The sequence below is a fragment of the Leuresthes tenuis genome, unplaced genomic scaffold (genome assembly GCF_036924035.1).
Source record: "Leuresthes tenuis unplaced genomic scaffold, fLeuTen1.0.hap1 SCAF_23, whole genome shotgun sequence".
NCBI lineage: Eukaryota > Metazoa > Chordata > Actinopteri > Atheriniformes > Atherinopsidae > Leuresthes > Leuresthes tenuis.
Window position 1 is genome coordinate 8,660,435 of NW_027325377.1, and position 20,972 is coordinate 8,681,406.

The 20,972-nt window shown below is 38.3% G+C and overlaps 3 protein-coding genes across 3 annotated transcripts in view; all 3 read right to left on the bottom strand.

The window, feature by feature from the left end:
* mrps33 (mitochondrial ribosomal protein S33) overlaps window positions 1-20,972 on the bottom strand; it is a 216,316-nt gene that overhangs the window by 132,621 nt on the left and 62,723 nt on the right. The window lies entirely within an intron of this gene.
* On the bottom strand, window positions 1,054-7,658 carry LOC140282968 (L-rhamnose-binding lectin CSL3-like; the record flags this gene model as incomplete). The annotated part of the gene is made up of 12 exons (XM_072377574.1): window positions 7,573-7,658; window positions 7,294-7,426; window positions 7,091-7,194; window positions 5,615-5,683; window positions 5,343-5,475; window positions 5,139-5,242; window positions 3,881-3,949; window positions 3,600-3,732; window positions 3,396-3,499; window positions 1,735-1,797; window positions 1,434-1,566; window positions 1,054-1,111 (listed from the first exon to the last, which is right to left on the bottom strand). Coding segments are annotated over exons 1-12 (1,122 nt in total), but the record flags the coding sequence as incomplete, so codon positions are not given.
* Window positions 16,272-19,211, bottom strand: LOC140283157 (toll-like receptor 1). Its single transcript, XM_072377844.1, has 2 exons — window positions 19,139-19,211; window positions 16,272-18,972 (listed from the first exon to the last, which is right to left on the bottom strand). Exons 1-2 carry the CDS (start codon window positions 19,150-19,152, stop codon window positions 16,503-16,505), a joined length of 2,484 nt encoding a protein of 827 aa, XP_072233945.1. The 5' UTR covers window positions 19,153-19,211; the 3' UTR covers window positions 16,272-16,502.

Genomic DNA, 20,972 nt, shown 5'->3' on the forward strand with positions numbered 1-20,972 from the left:
TGCAACAGATATGACAGACAACATTACACACTATTAAAGCTGTTTTACTTAATAAATCATGTGTAATCCTTGTTAGACCAGTCGAGGAGTAAATGCAAGTGAACTTTATTTTTGTTGCAGAAAGAAATTCAAAGAGGTACAGTTGAATAAAAATTAAATTCAACATTACAAAAAGATTAAAAAAAAAAAATGGCATTCGAGAAAAAACAGGAAATCAAAGTGTCATTAAATCCCTGAGGGCACTAAACAGATTATTAAAACTGCAGGACACTGTCTCTTCATTATGTGGACACGTCTGTCGAAGGGTATGAGATGGTTAACACTCAAATAGACATTTTTTTCCACATATCATAAGACCCATTGTGTATGTAGAGTTGTCCTTGGTTTGTCAATTACTGATTAATATGCATTTCATCCATACCACGTCCTTTGATGTTGTCAGTGATTTTATCCAGTCACAGGAGCTGCAAAAAAACAAGAATTAGACAATACAATTAAAGGTTCATTGTGTAGGATTTAGTGACATATTGGAGCATAAATCTTTGATTGGAACCAACTGAAAATGCCCAACCTAACCCTCACATTCTAAGAAGCTAGGAAATAAAACATGCGAGTAGGCCACAGTTAAGCCAGTGTTTTGTTCATCTGGGTAACTTCAAGAAGATGGCTGCGCAACATGCTAAAGAGGTGGATAAAGAGTTTTTAGTCCCTTCGGATATACATTGCTTCCTTTAAAGTAATGAAAATGTAACAATTACAAATTTACCAATTCTATATCGTTATATATAGCATTTCTATCAATGGATCATTTTATGGAGATGATGGCACTTAATGTTGTGGTCCTGCAAAATTGTATTTGCAAACAGGTTTTTAGTTAATATTTTGAAACATCCAAATTCTAGATCCACTCCTAAGCTTTTCTATAGAAGCCTCTTTCAAATTCAGCACTCATCACAACTTTACTCCTGTCCTTATGATTTAAGAGTGAAAAAGCCCAAGAGGGCTGTTGAGTAACTTACCGTAACATGTGTATGTCACTCTCAGGCAAACACAGGGGTCTCCGGAACATGGCATTCTTGCTCTGATAGCACAAAACCTTTTTCCATTACATCTGTGGATGCAGCTCAGTGTGAGTGAATAAAGGCTTTGGTGTAAATAGTCAAAAGGTTCACACTTTTTACAACTTTTTAACAAGGCCTTGGTTCCACAATTTTTTGTCTACAAATCATTTTTCACTTGTTTCTTAACATACACAAGGCACATTTTATGTACATGAAGCACTTTTTCTCTTATACAACAATAAGCAAAATGGGAACTGTGGATCAAACTGTCAACCTTCCAAGTGATGGAAGACCACTCCCTGATCTGAGCCACAGAAACACCAATGTAAAGTGAAGAATGGGCAATATTTAACAAAAAGACTGAATCTGCACCTTTTAGCAACTTTGATTGAGCCCCTTGAGCAGTTGGCATTTTTTATCTTCCAGGATGGCTGTCGACGTGCACATTTGGTTGGGTCTCTGCGTCCATATATAGCTTTGTCGACATATATAGCCTGATTTTTGCCTGACAAAATGAAGATAAAAGTTGGAAAGGTAGAGAGATTAAAAAAGAAACACACAGCTAATCCATGTTTGACAACAAGTCACATATTATGGGCACTGAAATGTCATGATTATCGAAATATGTTGATCTGATAATGTACTGTACACACAACAAAACAAATTGTCTTACCACACTTCAGTCGTGCAGACTTCCCCTCACAAATCACAACTTCTTGGGAAAAGCTCTCAGGTACTATCAGATCGGATATTAAGTAAGCATTAGAAACTGTGTTATGATGAGATGTTCACATAGCAGTAGCCCCTGCCAATTCATCACCTTATTTGCACATTTGCTAAACGGAAAAGACACTCCAAACCCTCAATGGCTGTACTCATTAAATGTCAAAGTCAGACAGGTTTAATAGTGTGTGACTTGATCTGTCACAACTGCAGTGTGCTGTTTTGGTCTGTGTAGAGTTGTTGGTCCAAGGCAGCCAAGGCTTAATGCAGCTGCTGATGACACATTGTTATGGGGCTAACATGTTCATTAGACCAGCACAAAAGACAGTGTGGTTAGATCCGTTTGTGCTCTGAACACACAGTCCTGGTCAAATATTTAGACACACCTATTTATTCCATGTTTTTTCTAGATTTATTTATTTCTTTTTACATGTTTTACATGATCATTGTCAAAAGTTAACATTAAATTTATTACCTTCATAGCAAGGATCGGTTGTATTAGATTATGGAAATATTATTTAACAATAAACTTATTGAACTACTTTTGTATGTTATGGCAAGAACCACACAGCTACTGTAAATAAAGACAAACAAGTTAATTAAATTGCAATTAACTGAATTAACTTGAACTGAATCGAACTGAGCTGAACTGGAATCGGATAATACTTTCATAATTGCACACATTATTGAGGAATATTACTTATGTGGAATTATTGTTGCTGGCCGGAATGACTTCCCACAATGTTCTTTGTTGGAGCAGAACTGAAGAACACTTTGACAGAACACACTTCTGTTTAATCATCATGCTAAATTGGGGATGTACATTGTTGTCCATAATGTTGTTTAGCTTTTGCAATATTCCTCTTCATGTAATCAATTCCAGAAAAGTCCCCAGCGTAGAGCTAGCCTTCTTTATCAGTTCCTTTGAGTCACTGGCTCTGATGTTGCTGCAAAGCAGATTACACTACCTACCACAAACTTACAGAAGATATGCAAAAGGGCCCAGTATCCCTCAAAAGTGAAATCTGCACTGTCTATTCTGATAGACAGCCCCGGTGTTGCATTTACAGTTTATTCTGTTGTCCAGGTAAATTCTGTAACCTGTACTCTGTATTCCTCTTAGATGAGTTGATTGTTCCCACATCAAGCCAGAAAGTGGTTAGCTTCTTTTCCCATCACAAAATAACTTCTGAAATACAGTTATTTAAGTAGTTCTGCAGACGGCAGGAATCTGTCTTAAAGAGAAACAGAAGCCTCTTTCACCAGTGCCTTTTCAAGGTGGGATTGATACACCATTGTTGAATATCATGTTGTGTGAAAAGACAGAGATGGAACGAGGGGTTGAGGTCAATACACTGCTGTTATGCCACTGTGGGAGTTAGTAACAGAAGTAAAACAATCCTGCCTTTTGTGGGCTTAAGCCAGCTTTAAGCTGTTCAGTCTCTCTTTGCCATGTGTGAATTACAGCAGAACAGCGGCAGGTTGAAGAATACACATGCATATGTGAAAGAAGCTAGAGCCTCTTAACTGTTAGCTTTGTGCAATCCATATTGTATTCTTTGTAATATAGTCAAAAGTAACACAGCTCCAAATACTCTTTGAGCCACTTACATTGACATGTGTAATCCACCTCCAGGTACTTGTAAGTGCCACGACAGGGGTCTCCAAACACGGAGTTTCTCGCATTGATAGAACAGCTGCTTTTCCCATTACAGCTATGGATGTAAATATAGGATTGAATGTGAACTGAAGAATGAAAAGCATGAGTCTCAAATGAGAAAAGGTTACCATCAAAGAAAAAAAAAAGATCTATACCTTTCAGCAACTCTTTTTGATTGGCTTGAGCACTGCACATTTCGGATCTGGGAGGCAGGTCGCCCAGTGGCACATGTGGTCTTATCACGACGTCCATATGCAGCACCTTGGACAGATATGACCCGTCCTTGGACTGACAACGTGTAAAAGTTGGAAAGGTGAGGTATAAAGAAAAAAAAAGCAACAACTCAGATATTACAGGTAATGGCTTATCTTTTTAATCGTGCTAATTATCAGTTAAAGCACTTTACACACAATAACAAAAAAAATTAAAATCTTACCACACGTCAGTTGTGCCACAGATCCCTCACATGCCACAGTGTGGACTTTTCCGGACTGGCTTTCGGGTACTATTGTATCAGAGATTAAGCTAACATTAGTAACTCTGTTATGATCCGTAAAGTGTGTACACTAGCAGCCTCAGCCCAGCTATCACCTGACCCAAGGTTAGATATGGCATTTCTCGAGTTATACTAAAGGTGAATGTGCATGTTTTTCAAAATGGGATTTACACTTAATATGTACTTAAAGTAAAAGGCATAGAATATCATGCACTGTCATTTGTAATAGTGTTTAATAAGTGAACATATCAAGTCGAGATTAAAGGCTGGTCTTAACACAAAGTGTAGATTATAAATGAAGCTATGAGTGACAACCTTGGGAAAGTGGGTGGAGAATGAAGAGTGTCAAAGCTGCTATCAAAATAAATATTCACCATTTGAAAGAAGCTAAAATATGGAAGTTTAGCTTTGTTTAAACTTTTGTTGTTTGCTTCATACAATAAGGTAATATGAGCAAGTACCACAAGCCTTCACAAAGCCATTAGAGCATAGTCAGAGCTGTTTCTTGTTCTAGGCGAACTAGGCGAATGCTTTGGGCACCCTAGCCACCAGGGGGCCCCAAAGCTGCATGTTCAGCGTCATCTGAGGAGAATTAAAATGTCCTGTATTTATCTGTTGCTGTCTCATGTATTTATCACATCCCTAATATTCTTGAAATATAAACGTACCTTATGAATACAATAAACTGCAAAGATGAACTGTGGCTGTTGTTTTTTGTGGCATTATTAGGTCATATTTGTTGGACAGCACAGTCACACATTGAGCGGCGTAGCCTTTTTGTTTGTTTATTTGTCCTGCTAGCTTGCTTCGGATAAATGTCATGTAGCTGACTGGGATTTGTTTGTTATAAACTCAGCTTCAGTGTTTGTTGTATGAAAGTTTGCTATATATATATTTTTTTTTAAACCAGTTTAACTTGCCTGTGTGGTTCAACTTAAAATATTTAATTTCAACTGTAGCCTGTTTTGCTCATAAAGTGTAATAGATCTTAGTGTACCATCTAAAGGGTTAGGAATCTCTTCATTTTAGTTTGACAAACTCGGGGTCCCCAAACGGCATGTTGCTTCGGGCCCCCACAAAGCCAGAAACGTGCCCGAGCATAGTGCTATATGCCCACATGGCTTTGTGCATTCCATATTGTATACGTTATAATGTAGTCAGTAGTAGCAAAGATCCAAATCGTCTTTGAGCCACTTACATTGACATGTGTAATCCACCTCCAGATACTTGTAAGTGCCACGACAGGGGTCTCCAAACACGGAGTTTCTCGCATTGATAGAACAGCTGCTTTTCCCATTACAGCTATGGATGTAAATATAGGATTGAATGTGAACTGAAGAATGAAAAGCATGAGTCTCAAATGAGAAAAGGTTACCATCAAAGAAAAAAAAAAGATCTATACCTTTCAGCAACTCTTTTTGATTGGCTTGAGCAGTGCACATTTCGGATCTGGGAGGCAGGTCGCCCAGTGGCACATGTGGTCTTATCACGACGTCCATATACAGCACCTTGGACAGATATGACCCGTCCTTGGACTGACAATGTGTAAAAGTTGGAAAGGTGAGGTATAAAGAAAAAAAGCAACAACTCAGATATTATAGGTAATGGCTTATCTTTTTAATCGTGCTAATTATCAGTGAAAGCACTTTACACACAATAATAAAAAAATCTTACCACACGTCAGTTGTGCCATGGATCCCTCACATGCCACAGTGTGGACTTTTCCGGACTGGCTTTCGGGTACTATTGTATCAGAGATTAAGCTAACGTTAGTAACTCTGTTATGATCCGTAAAGTGTGTACACTAGCAGCCTCAGCCCAGCTATCACCTGACCCAAGGTTAGGTGTGGCATTTGTCAAGTTATATTAAAGTTGAATGTGCGTGTTTTTCAAAATGAGATTTACACTTAATATGTAATTAAAGGAAAAGGCATAGAATATCATGCGCTGTCATTTGTAATAGTGTGTAAATAAGTTAACATATCAGATCAAGATTAAAGGCTGGTCTTAACACAAAGTGTAGATTTTAAATGAAGCTATTCGTGACAACCTTGGGAAACTGGGTAGAGAATTAAGAGTGTTAAAGCTGCAATCAAAATAAATGATCACCATGTGAAAGAAGCTAAAGTATGGAAGTTTAGCTTTGTTTAAACTTTTGTTGTTTGCTTCATACAATAAGGTAATATGAGGAAATACCACAAGTCATCACAAAGCCATGTTAGCATAGTCAGAGCCGTTTCTTGGTATAAGCGAACTAGGCAAATGCTTAGGGCAATCAAGCCACAAGGAGGCCCCAAAGCTGCATGTTCAGCCTCATCTGAGGAGAATTAAAATGTCCTGTATTTATCTGTAGCTGTCTCATGTATTTATTACATCCCTTATATTCTTGAAATATAAACGTACCTTATGAATACAATAAACTGCAAAGATGAACTGTGGCTGTTGTTTTTTGTGGCATTATTAGGTCATATTTGTTGGACAGCACAGTCACACATTGAGTGGCGTAGTGGGCCCCCGACAGGTATGACGGGAATGATTGACATCTACCCATAATTCCTGTTAGCGAGGAAAGTAAACGAGACAAACGCTGTAATGGCATCAAAAAGAAGTGTTATAAGTGGCGCAGAAAAACGGAAGAAAAAGAAAACGGAGGAAGAAAAACGGTCTAAGGATAAATGTAAGGCATGTGTTGGGTGATGTGGGTTGGATAGCTGGAGGTGTAATGCCTTTTTGTTTGTTTATTTGTCCTGCTAGCTTGCTTCGGATAAATGTCATGTAGCTGACTGGGATTTGTTTGTTATAAACTCAGCTTCAGTGTTTGTTGTATGAAAGTTTGCTATATATATATTTTTTTTAAACCAGTTTAACTTGCCTGTGCGGTTCAACTTAAAATATTTAATTTCAACTGTAGCCTGTTTTGCTCATAAAGTGTAATAGATCTTAGTGTACCATCTAAAGGGTTAGGAATCTCTTCATTTTAGTTTGACAAACTCGGGGTCCCCAAACGGCATGTTGCTTCGGGCCCCCACAAAGCCAGAAACGTGCCCGAGCATAGTGCTATATGCCCACATGGCTTTGTGCATTCCATATTGTATACGTTATAATGTAGTCAGTAGTAGCAAAGATCCAAATCGTCTTTGAGCCACTTACATTGACATGTGTAATCCACCTCCAGGTACTTGTAAGTGCCACGACAGGGGTCTCCAAACACCGAGTTTCTCGCATTGATAGAACAGCTGCTTTTCCCATTACAGCTATGGATGTAAATATAGGATTGAATGTGAACTGAAGAATGAAAAGCATGAGTCTCAAATGAGAAAAGGTTACCATCAAAGAAAAAAAAAGATCTATACCTTTCAGCAACTCTTTTTGATTGGCTTGAGCACTGCACATTTCGGATCTGGGAGGCAGGTCGCCCAGTGGCACATGTGGTCTTATCACGACGTCCATATACAGCACCTTGGACAGATATGACCCGTCCTTGGACTGACAACGTGTAAAAGTTGGAAAGGTGAGGTATAAAGAAAAAAAGCAACAACTCAGATATTACAGAAAATGGCTTATCTTTTTAATCGTGCTAAGGATCAGTTAAAGCACTTTACACAGAATAACAAAAAAAATTTAAATCTTACCACACGTCAGTTGTGCCATGGATCCCTCACATGCCACAGTGTGGACTTTTCCGGACTGGCTTTCGGGTACTATTGTATCAGAGATTAAGCTAACATTAGTAACTCTGTTATGATCCGTAAAGTGCGTACACGAGCAGCCTCAGCCCAGCTATCACCTGACCCAAGGTTAGATATGGCATTTCTCGAGTTATATTCAAGGTGAATGTGCATGTTTTTCAAAATGGGATTTACACTTAATATGTAATTAAAGTAAAAGACATAGAATATCATGCGCTGTCATTTGTAATGTGTAATTAAATCAAAATTTCAAATCACAAGGCACATTATTAAACAAAAGTGCAAGAATTATACTATTAATTTACCTGCATTTATTCGCAAAATAGTTGCAAGCACTGAAAGAGAAAAAATAAGTTATTTTATAGTATTTGTAACATTTCATCATTAAATCTATTGTTTTATGACCAACTTAAAAAACTGCAACCTTTAAAATGTATTACTTTCAAACTTGGAAAATAATATCTCTTCCCACTATATAATGTTTAGCCTGCAGGAACTTTGTACAAAGGAAAGGGGATTATTTTAAGCATTGCAAAAAGTTTTTTTATTATTAATAAATCATTAAAGTCACTTTCAAATAGCACAAGGCTTACCAGTGTTTGGTTTTGTTTGTCAGTGACTATTTAAAATCGGTAACTGTAAGCTTTGGATCAGCCTCATATACTGTGTACACGTTTGAGTGTCGACTCAATGACCAATTTGCTAATGACTCTCTACAAAAGACTTATCAATCGCAAGCTTTTAACAAACAGATAAAACAGGCTATGTTTTTATAACTTTTTCATAGAGCATTATTAGATCATTCATTAACCAGACACCTATAAATTAAACAAACCATTTAATTGTGCTTCTGAAATCCTGTAAACGTATTGTATTCACTTAAAGTATAGGTATCAAAACTTTATGAAAAGACTATATAAACAGAAAAACGTTTTTTTTTTCCAAAGCAAAGGTTAAATGATGTGGGTTTTATCTTATTTTTTTTTGTTTTTCTTTTCAATTACCTGCTGCAGTGCACTCAGAAATAATGTATTTAAATAGCTGCAACTGGATATAGAAAGGGAATGTTTTATCAATGGAGAAGTCATCATTTTGTTATGTACTCACACAGAGTGGATCCAAGTCTGAAGCAGAGCATGTTTAAGAGCTGAAGTGACTGTAGATTACCTTTATTCAGAGTTTTTAAAATCGGTTCTGTTTGTCTAGATTCACAACCAGTGACCAATAGAAAATGTTATAGAGATCAAGGGTGGAGTTTGTTCTCAGGCACTTTGTGAGTTCTCAGGTGTTCTGCCAAATCCTATGTTCTTGGTATATTTGATGCATCACTGAATCCGTGTTTAACTTGACATTGTATCTATTATCTTTGTCAACAATGTGGTAATTTCTTTATTCTCACATCCCAGCTTACATCACTGGTAACACCCAAAGTAAATAACACCTATAGCACTGCTAGTGGCAAAATGACTGACAATGTTTTACTCTTGCTGCAGGTGTGTTTACTGTAGTCTGACATTTGTTAATGTGTCCTTGACTTGATGATGGGAACCAGAGAAGAAAAAACAAAAAATGAGGACCAGCCAATCATACTGAATTGTTCTGACAGGGAAATAAAACTTGGGCAAATTTCACGATAACCTAGCCACTACTTGTATAGGAAGACTGGCAAGGATTTATCTTATGGGAATCATGTGATGTTAGATCAATTTCAAGGCAATCCGTTCAACAAATGTTGAATTGCAGGGCTTTGCGGTGAGACGTATTGCATCACTTCCTGTTGCTTTGTGTGTGCACTGTGACATTTCTTGTTCATCTTGAACTACTAATAATCGCCTTATTTCTCCCTGTAATTTACACATTTTGCATAGTTAACTATCACATACTTGTTATATTCTAACGCTCACTCTTACAGATCTTTAGTCATGATTTTTCCCTTTTTAGTGGCGTGTCAGGTTCTCTAGCTTAGCATGGCTACCAGTTCTCTTCCTCCATCTCCTGCTCCGTGTGTCAGATGTTTAGTTATTCGTCTGCCTCCTTTAGTGATAATGGTACATGTAACAAATGCAGTCTTTGTAGTTTTGGAGGTGAGGTTATCTGAATTGGAAGCTCGGCTCTGCACTGTTGAAAACCACCCGATAGCGAACCAGGCCCCTTTAGCCAGTGCGGCATAAAAAAAAAATAAATAAATAAAATATTTTTTTTAAAAAACACACAAAAGGAGTAAATCCTCTTGTGCAAACAAAATTTTAAACAAAAATTTTAAACAAGAACCCCGTTAACCGGGACACAGACACCAATCCCTGCAACCGAGTAGTATCCGGGGGCGTGGAGGGCCAAACATGCAGTCTGAATGGCAATTAGTGATGTGTTGTTCGCGAACGATTCGTTCGATATTAACTCATCTTTTATATGACTCGGGAGTAACGAGTCGTCTCAGTGAGTGATTCGTTCATTTTCATGCAGTACCCTTCGGCGGTTGCTGCATAAACTCAGTCAGCACGACAGGAAACAGAAATGATTAATTAATTTTCATGCAGTACCCTCTCTCGCCACATGGCAGGCGGCAGCTCAAACAGCTCAGTCAGCAGGACAGGAAACAGTATTGATTCGTTCACGACTCAACTCCTGGGGTGACGGATCCTCGCACAGGAAACAGTATTGATTCGTTCACGACTCAACTCCTGGGGTGACGGATCCTGGCACAGGAAACAGTATTGATTCGTTCACGACTCAACTCCTGGGGTGACGGATCCTCGCACAGGAAACAGTATTGATTCGTTCACGACTCAACTCCTGGGGTGACGGATCCTGGCACAGGAAACAGTATTGATTCGTTCACGACTCAACTCCTCGGGTGACGGATCCTCGCACAGGAAACAGTATTGATTCGTTCACGACTCAACTCCTCGGGTGACGGATCCTCGCACAGGAAACAGTATTGATTCGTTCACGACTCAACTCCTGGGGTGACGGATCCTCGCACAGGAAACAGTATTGATTCGTTCACGACTCAACTCCTCGGGTGACGGATCCTCGCACAGGAAACAGTATTGATTCGTTCACGACTCAACTCCTCGGGTGACGGATCCTCGCACAGGAAACAGTATTGATTCGTTCACGACTCAACTCCTCGGGTGACGGATCCTCGCACAGGAAACAGTATTGATTCGTTCACGACTCAACTCCTCGGGTGACGGGTCCTTGCACAAGAAACAGTATTGATTCGTTCACAACTCAACTTCTCCTGTGATGGGTCCTTGCACAGGAAACAATATTGATTTGTTCACGACTCAACTGCTGGCGGCTAAAAACACTGTGAGATCGGGATGGAGCCTAGCGACAGGATGTCAATAAATGATGTGGAAATGAAGCTCAAAGAAGGCCTTTACAGCACAAAGACAAAGCAAGGCAAGTGTGATATTTGGAGAAGTTTCTCAATTGTCGTGAATCTCTTTATTAATAGCCTATAAAATTACGTGTTTTCTCCTGCGGGACGGAGAAGATACAAAATCAATGCATTTCTATTAATGAGCGGGCATAAATTCTCAAAGTTTTGCGGCTGCGGGTGGGAGTGTAACACACACGTTGCGGGTGGTAATGGTCAGAAATTCAGCGGGAGCGGGGTGAAGAAACAGTCCCGCGCAGGTCTCTCCTGTGGACTGAGAAACGAAGGAGGAAATGAATGATGTCTGATTTGTGATGTTCATTCATTTGTCATGAAATCATGATTAATTAGTGGTCTTCGGTTCTTGTAGATATGTATAGTGTTGTTGTGTATATAATGCGCGAAGTGTGTAAATAGATACATGATAATGTAATAATGTGAATAGATAATTTTGAAAATTATATCAACATATTGATTTTGTGTTATACTCTACCAAAAAATAATATAACATAATAATAATAATAATAAGACACAATAAATGCACTATGTAACATTTTAGGGAACTTATTGTTACTTTTTTTTTTACATTCACTTGTCCTCTACCAACTGTCACGTGACAGGGCTGAACGGATCGTTCTCATTCGTTAATTTGTCACATGACAGCTTCCGAGTCAGTGTCGGGCTTTAAACAACAATGGCAGGGAGGATACAGACATAAGTCACCTTATTGTGTATTTGCTTTCCCAGGTTTTCACGTGGTTTGAATTGTTTGTGGCATTTTGTGTATTGTATTTTGTTAGCTCAGCTGAAGCAAACTATGTTGCCTTCAGTGTTAAGTATTTAGAACCGTGGCCATTTTGTGCAACGCCCACAGTAGGGCTACAGCGCCACCTGCTGGAAAAATGACCGAAATGACTCGTTCAAAGATTTGTTCAACTTACTGTTCGAGAGTAAAAGATCCGATTCAGTCAAAAGAGTCGAACTTCCCAACACTATTGAGTTGATGCCATTGTAAATGACAACGTTTGAGCTGAAGCCGTTTTATATGAGAACTTTTGAGCTGAAGCAGTTGAGTCTGAAATTTTTTTTTTCTGAGGCCGTTCATTGTGAAAAGTTTTTTTTATGAAGCCTTTTGGTGCGAGTGTGACACCTTTTCATCTGAGGTATTACGCTGAAGCCTGATCCTGAGGATGTCCTAAAATGTACACCATATTGTCTAGAAAAGTTCTATTTTCTGCCTTTCTTTTTGGCATTTTTTGGTATGGTAATTGTGACAGTTGTGGTTGCGCAAGGAGTGCACAAGAAGACCGCTGGCATAGACGCTACTGACACAGTGGAGGGAGGGTATCTGCCTCTGTCCTAATTGACGCGCCAAAACAACAGCAGAGCAATATAGGATTTGTAGTATAAGCGGTGAATGCGGTGTTACAGCGCTGCCGCCATATAATACTGGCGGGCCAGTTCTAATATTAATTTGAAATTGCCTCGCGGGCCAAATATAATTACCAGAGGGCCAGAGTTTGACACCTATGGACTACAATGTTAACTAGATTTGGGATAGATTATGAAATACAGAACCAAAGACATAGATGAAATGAAACAATCTCACCAGAAACTGAAAAAAAGGATGCACGTAATACATTATATTAAAAAATTTTAATTAAAAAATTTCAATTAATTTCAGTTTAGTTTTATCTATAAAGCACCAAATAACACCCAAAACAAGGTACTTCAAAGATACAGTTAATTTCAAGCCAATTATATTTAAAAAATCTCAAATTATAATTCAGTCATATCAATTTAATCAAAATCCAAATTGGTCCAATTTCTACAAAGCCAATTAAAAAATAAAAGTTGCTTAGCTAAAGAAACCATCCAAAACAACTTAATCTTTGTATTTGTGTCTTTGTGTTGTGTGCATAGTTGTCCACTGTCGGGCCTGGGTTTGGGGATTGTTGTGCTCTGGTCCACCTGTGCTGTTCCTTCCTTGTGCTGTTCCACCCTGCTACTCTCGCTGGCAGACGCATCTGGGTTCCCGGGGCAACCCTGCCTTGGATGATGGCTTGCTTGGGGTGGCCCAGTACTCTAAGGGTGGCGGGTGAGCTCACTTGGCCCGGTCTTTTGAACTAAGGTGTATTTTACAATTAAACGAGAATTCAGTCCCACTTATGTAACAGCAGGCTGTGATCGCCATCTCTCGACATAAAACGGCCACACAGTTTACTGGTTCAAAGTAAAGCTATTTCTGTCATGAGTGGTGAGGTTGGGTGCGTGGCGTGGAGAAGGTTGGACCCGGATGTAGATATTTTAAAGTAAAACTTGATTTATTAGATGAAAACAGAATAGCAAAAAACAAATAAATCAAGGCTGAGCCGGAACACCAAACACATTAAACTGAGACTATGAAATCTAACAAAACAAAGCTTGGCATGAACTATGATAATACGAAACCACAAAACTTGACACTGACAAACCTGATACATAAGAATGACGGTGAGGATCTGGCGGAGAACATGAGGGAACCTGGAAACTAAATACTGATGGGAGGTGATTGGTGATGGAGTGTAGGTGAGGGGGAAAGCACAGGTGAAGTGAGTGAAGCTGATGACCAAGAGTGACTGAGGGAAAACATGGCAAAACTAATGACTAAAGAAAAAGGAACTAAACACATAATAAAACTAACAGATGTGACAAAAGGAAACTATGGCAAAACTAGTGACATAACCAGAAACTTAACCCAACAAAGTTAACAGACGTAACAATTTCAAAGATGTAACTGCATTTTTGTACTGCTGACGCTGTGGCCCAACATTTGCAGAGATAACTAGTTTGCTATGAGCTTCAAGTCTGTATTATGTCAGCATTTAAAGGACCACAATAAACCACAATAGGGTGAATAGTGATCAGCATGCAAGAAAAGTAGTGAAATGGTCCTGTTCCGCATTTTCAGAAATCAGATCATTTTTTCACAAGTCTCAAATAAGGTATTAATAAATCTACGTGATCAGCATGTGAAAAAAGCAGTGAAATGGCCCTTTTCTGCACTTTCAAGGATCAGATAGATTTCACAAATCCCAAATAAGGTATCAATGATTCGGCACCCTCTTTAGCATAACTATTTCCAGATTTGAGCAGTCTAACCATTGTAGTTTTCAAACAGACCCTAAACTTGTTTGAGCAGAATGTGAAAAAAAGTAGTGAAAGGGCCCATTATGTCCATCCCTTTGATTGTTGAATCTATTTAAAGGGAGTAATCAACTTATCAGTTGTTGGAGGCACTGAAATGATCCATTTCAGTACATCCAACCAAGTCGTAAATGAAAGATCTGCCACATTTATAATCATTAAAATGAACATCTGACTCTCAGAAAACAGCTTGTAAGAAGTAACACTGATGTGTCATACAAATAACTCATGTTGCATAACTCATATTCATTTCATCCTAATATCAGTACTGATAAATGTTTTGTGATGAACAGACAGTTTAGCCTACATAAATCTATCAAATCTGCTGTTGTTTGTTCGTCTTTTAAAGGAAAGGAGACAGGGCCGTATGCAGGACCCAAAAAATAATGAGGTCATGAGTCAGAACTTCAAGTCGGGTTCAGGGGCATGCTCCCCTGGAAATTTTTTTAATTCCATTATTTAAATATGCCCATTTTCAGAGTCTTAAAGGAACAAGAACAACATCATAATGACTCTTAGGTTTATTTGTTTTCTTTGTTATCAGAGAACATCACCCTTCTCCTAAATGATTTGTAAATTAGTTACAATGTAAAACTGGAGAATGAATTTTATCAAGTCATGGATTAGGAATAAAAAGGAATTAACTGTCCTGGGACAGAGGGATAATATATACAAATGCTTCATATTTCCTTCAGTATTTAAAATATATACCCAAGCCCTATTACACTATCATGTTGATAATAGTGTCTAATCTGTTCACTCTTGTTAAGGAAAACCAGCTTTTGAACACATTTCTATTATAATCTTACACAATACTTAAATTATCATGCATTATACATCTTACTTTTAAAACGTATACAGGTCTGGCATAGTCTCTTCCTTTTATAGTACCCACTCTCCCTCTATCACTGCTCCTCTTCTTGCTGCTTGGCCCAAAGATGAGCTTGGTTTGGCTCAGCCTTTTCCTCCCTCTCCAGTTTTCCCTTTAGTGAAGAATATAAAAAACTGGACTATCTCACTCACCTGCACCTTAATGCTAACGTCAATAATATTGGTAATATTGTCAATTTTTACACTTATAATTTAGTACCCTACACTTTTACTGAAGCATTTTCTTATTTTGTGTGGAATTATTGTGCCAAGGTTTTTTTTATTCAACTTATTTATATTTAAATTCTTATCCTTAATTCTTGATAGCAGGTAAAAAGAACATTTCCCTGCACATTGTACTATGTATGAGTCAGTCAAAACACAGTCAAATACTAAACTGATAGAAATTAAAACAATACGCCATTTCAACATCATGTTTTCAAATGTGTCAGATGTGTCAGATGTGTCAGATGTGTCGGTGCGGCCACAGAGTCAGGAGAAACAAAACTCTTAGTTCAAACAAAAGTTTATTTGAGAACAGAAACTCTCACACAGAGAAAAACCTGGCCTAACAGGCATAACAAATACATTAACACATGAGCGAAGAATGGCAGAGAAGACTAGGTATTTAAACTAACGGGGCAATCAAGGGAAGATGGAACACAGGTGAGTCAAGAACCAGGTGTCACAGCTCTGACATATTTGCTTTATCATAACAATAAAATATACTGAATTCAGTTTAAGTGTTTGTTTAAGATAGTTGTCATATTCCAAGGTCAGATGCAAACATTTCTTTTTCAAATAATCAGTTCAAATAAAGAGATGACATACTGCTCAAAGTGGAAGAGGCCTTCTTTAAACCAATAAAGATACATGATATGTTATTTTCTTGAGTATTTGGACTTTTACAAGCTAGGTTTTAGAAAGACAGCACAGGAATGATGTGTCAGATAGATAATTCAGTGTGAGATGAACACATTAGAGAAATTGTATCCACGTTGTGTCCACGCTGCTGTAACCAAGCATTTTTAAACTTCTTATTAGAAATTAAATTATTAAATCATTATTTAAAAAACAATCAAAGACCTTATAAGATCCCATGTGTAATAATCAATAAAGGTGTTGTAGAGCCTCGTTACAAACAGTAGGTGGAGATCCAACCAAACACAAAACCATACTAGAAAAATTCATTTCTTGCTTTGTAAAGACAGTAGATAATTCAAATATTTGGTTGTTATAGATTCTTAAGGTTTCAATTGATATTTCTATTTAATGCTAAATCTGTCAAAGATCAGATTTGTTTTTCTGTTCATGGTCTTTTTAGTCATTATGAGCAGGATTAACACTTAAAGCACCTGTTTCAATGTACATATTGGCATTTGTGTATTATTTTTATATCAACCTGGGAAAAACAAATCTATCTTTGGAATTTTTACACTGGGTCTGTCATCAGAGGCATAGTTTCTGAAATGGCTTCCGCCACATTCTTGAGAACAACTGATTTGTCTGCTATATGCAGCATGGATTTAAGACTTGACCAGAAAACCTGCTGCTTCCGTTCATCACTCGGCCACTCAAGGTATGTCTGCTGCCTCAGTAAGGTTCTCAGTCTCAGGAATCTCTTGGAAAGACAATCTGTTGGAATTGGCTCTAATAAAATGAAGACTAGAGAGTCCTGCTGGATGCTAATGGATCTGTGTTGGGCAAAGAAGAGCTCATAGTTGCACCAGTCGCTCTGAACGAAATGCTTGGAGAGCACAAACAGTGTCTTGTAACTTGACTCTACACAGTTGATGATGTTGTCTATTATCCATTCACCTGGGACAAAGTCTCGCTCATGGACGCAAAGCGAAAAGCCAGTACCTTCCAGAGAGGGCACCAGCTGGCTGTCTACCCAGTCAGAGTCCTGATGACTGTATGAGATGAACGCATGATAACAAAATGATACATTTTTCAACATGTTGGAATGTTTCTTGCCTCTCTTCTTCATCCTGATCCAGACCCATAACATCTTAGTGTACCAGACTCCATCACACTTATAGAAAACCAGACCAATTGTTGCAGATATGGCTATAACCAAAGGCAAAGTTATTGCAGCTTGAAGCCAAGTCTCACAAGACAACTTACTGGTTTTGTATTCTGATAGTAAAAGGCCCGCAAATGATGGTGGGGCACTGCATGTATAATCTAATGGCCAGTTCAGAAGCAAAGACTTGTTGAAAGCAGTAACAAACCAATAAGAGTCACATGAACAGAAGAAAGGATTGCTTCCAGCTTTGAGGGTCTTAAGTCTAGGCAGTCCTGCCAAAACCTCCCTGGAGATAGATGTGATAGCATTCTGGTCCACATAGAGGCTGATCAACATGGGGATGGTGAGATCTGAAGGGATAACCTGGATGCTGTTGGAGCTGAGTTTGAGATGTGTCAGCTTTGGAAACCTAGACAGATTCTCTTGCATAATGGTTGTTATTCCTGTTTTTGACAGATCAATCCTCTCAAAGTTTGATGACAGATATTTAAAGACATCATTGCCCAGGTTGTTGTTTCCCAGGCTGAGCTCAATCAGCTGAACAGGCCAATAGCAATCCCCATCCAAGTGTATAGAGTTGAAGCTGAGGTCTAGAGCTTCTAATGTCTTCATCTCTTGCATCTTCTTTGAGATGAAAGAAAGACTGCTGAAGCGGTTCTTACTTAAAGACAGCTGCCGCAGTTTAGGAAAGTCAGAGGTGTGCGAACAGGAAAGCCACCAGAAGCCTGACTCTGATAAAAGGTTGTCTGACAGATCTAGCGTCTCCAGTGAAGGTAGTGCAGATATGGCTCTGCAGGGTAAAATGTTCATTCCTGTTCCAGAAAACTTTACATAGGTCAGTTTTGAAATGGCCTCAAAGCTCATGTTGATAATAGGATATTTGTATTGATAGTGATTTACACCATTGAAGGTAATTGAGCAAAGATTAATTGTATGATTAATGGTGGTAAATTGAAACCCATCTGGTGTATCTTCATAATAAGTCATATTAACAAATGAGAGGTCATATAGGGAGGAGAGCCACACATTCTTGAAAAAAACCATAAGAAATGAGCTGTTTATCCAAGTGTTTTCTATCGTGAGATTCTGGATGTGTGGCATAGTTCTGAGGTTATTAAAAGGGTTGCCCCTCACACGGCAGTTGTCCGGAAATACAGTGATGAATTTCAATGATTTTGCTTTTGTCTCATTCAAGTCCACGAGAAGGTTCTCAAACATATGCAAATCATCACAAAAAGATGCATGAAGGGAAATTTTTTGGAGACACTTCATTTTTGCAAGAGAGCCAGAATCATACTTTTGCCAGTGATTTCCTGCTCCCAAGACGAGATGTTGCAGAGAAACATTCATGAGTGGATCAAAGTCATTGTAGTTTACAGATGTAGCAGCTGTACTTCCTAGTGACAGCAGATCCAGATTGATTAAACTCTGAAATGATGCTGGTATCTGATAGCTGGTATACAGATTATTATTCAAATCAAAAATTTTCAGCAATTTCAGCGAAATTTCTGGTATGAAAGACAATTTATTGTGAGATATATTGAGAACTTGAAGTGCTGGTGTATTACTAAACACGGTGGGTGAAATCTCCTGTAGGCCACAATGCGTTGCCTTCAGGAAACAGAGCTGGGACAATCCAAAAAACTGTGCTCCATTCAGATGATGAATGAAGTTATGAGAAATATCCAAATATTGTGTGTCGTTGGAAAGATGTGAGGGAACATCCGTCAGATTTTGATTGGAGAGGTCCTTCAGTCCTTGCCGCAGTGTGACACACAATTTAAATCCCTTGTCATCTTCATTTAGAGCCATGCAATCAGGTTTCAGTAGGGACAAAATGACAATGTTCCCCATCAACCAAGGTATGCTTATCCTGAAACACCACAATAAATGAGAGTTGTCACTAATAAAATCAAACTCCTGGACATGATAATTTACTGTATATAGACATTCCAAACCAATCTTGACCAATTATTCTCAAAGCAGTAGTTAAGAATAATAAAAAACAGATGTGAAAGAAAAATAAGATGTTAGTTTACCTCTGTGTAGACATAGCTGCAGAAAATAGCAGAGCCAGGGCCTAAGCAGTGTTATCTGTAGCTGACTTTTATCTTTAGTGATCTGAAAAGCAATGTGTCAAAAAGCCAAAAAGAAATAAAACTTCCTCATTTCTCATACATAAATTCCTCTTTTCTCTGATTTACCCTCCTTTCACATTACAGTAAATTGTCAAAAGGGAAGTTTGGATTGAGGCTTATCTCAATAGAACAGACACAGTCATGTGAAAACAGAGTACACACTTTTCAGTTAAAAGGTTTCCCATATTAGGATATATTTAAAAAAAAATGATATGGTCCTTACCAGGTCTTAAATTTGGTAAAAACAACCTTTAAAAACAACACATGCTATGTTATTGTGTCATTAAAACTAAGCCAAAATGCAGAGTCATGTGAAAAGTTAAGCCCATCCTAACTCCCTCCAAAGGCATTAGGAGGATAAGCAGTACATGCTTGTGATTAGCTGATCATCACCAGGTGTTAGCATCTCTAATATATATTTTAAAAAAAGGTTTTGCCAGTTTTCCTGTCTGACACATTCATGTATGTTAACATAACACCAAAAAGTAAACACATCAGCACTGATCTTAGAGAAGCAATTATTGATGCCCATCAATCTTGCGAATGGTTACAAGGCAGTTTTCAAACAATCACTTTATAGTGAAAAAAGTTTATTCATAAGTGTAAACTGACAATCTTCCAAGGAGTGGACATTCTGGCAAAGTCATCCCAAGGTCCGACTGCGCAATGCTCAGAGAAGCTGCAAAAAAAATCCAAAAGCTTAATCTAAGATTCTACAGGCCTCAGTTAGCATGTTTAATGTTAAAGTTCATGACAGTGCAATTAGAAAACAACTGAACAAGTATGGCTTGTTTGAAAGGGTTGCAGGAAAAAGCCTCTTCTCTCTAAAAAGAACATGGCAGCACAGCTTAGGTTTGTTTGTATATTCCCACTATTGTCCCTTTATTGTCATTGTACATTACAGTACAACAAAATTCAAAAGTGCAACTCCACAGGGTACTTGAGTTCAATATAAGTAAATAAATACAGCATTACACAATAAATACAAATACAACCATTTAAAATGCAGAGCAAGTGTTCATGTGCAAGAGAGCGGAAGGTGAGAGGGTTTATAATCTGTGTTTGTTTAATGAAGTCATAGCATGTGGATAAAAGCTGTTAGTGAGTCTGGACGTTTTGGATTTGATGGACCTATGGACCTCCGCCTCCCGGAGAGTAGCAGTTCAAATAGATGATGACCGGGATGTTTATTGTTGAGAGAATGTGGCTGTTTACAATGTCTGACAGACAGGGGAGGGGGCACACAGTGGTTTTTTTTTGCTGTATTTATGATTCTCTGGAGAGCTTTCTTGTCTGCAACAGAACATCCAGCAGGCCACACAAAAACACAGTAGGATACAATGGGCCAGGATGCTCTCGACTGTAGATCTGTAAAAAGACACACACAGCTTTTCATTCATAGTTTTTCCTGAGGATCCTCAGGAAGTGGAGGCACTGTTGTTGAGGTTGTTGACAGAGCACCACTTGGACAGGTTCTGGACTTCCTACCTGTAGCAGACTCATCGCCACCTGTAATAAGTCCAACCACAGTAGGGTTAGATGGAAATGTTGTTGTTTATGTTTACGTTTATGTTTATATATTTAGCAGACGCTTTTATCCAAAGCGACTTACAAATCAAGATATAACAAGCTATACAAAAAGCTAACAATAAACTACATAGGAGAAACGCAATAGTCCGACTCTGTCAGAGGTGACAGAGTAGAGATAGGGTGCAGGCATAGAAGGAAGTGCAGA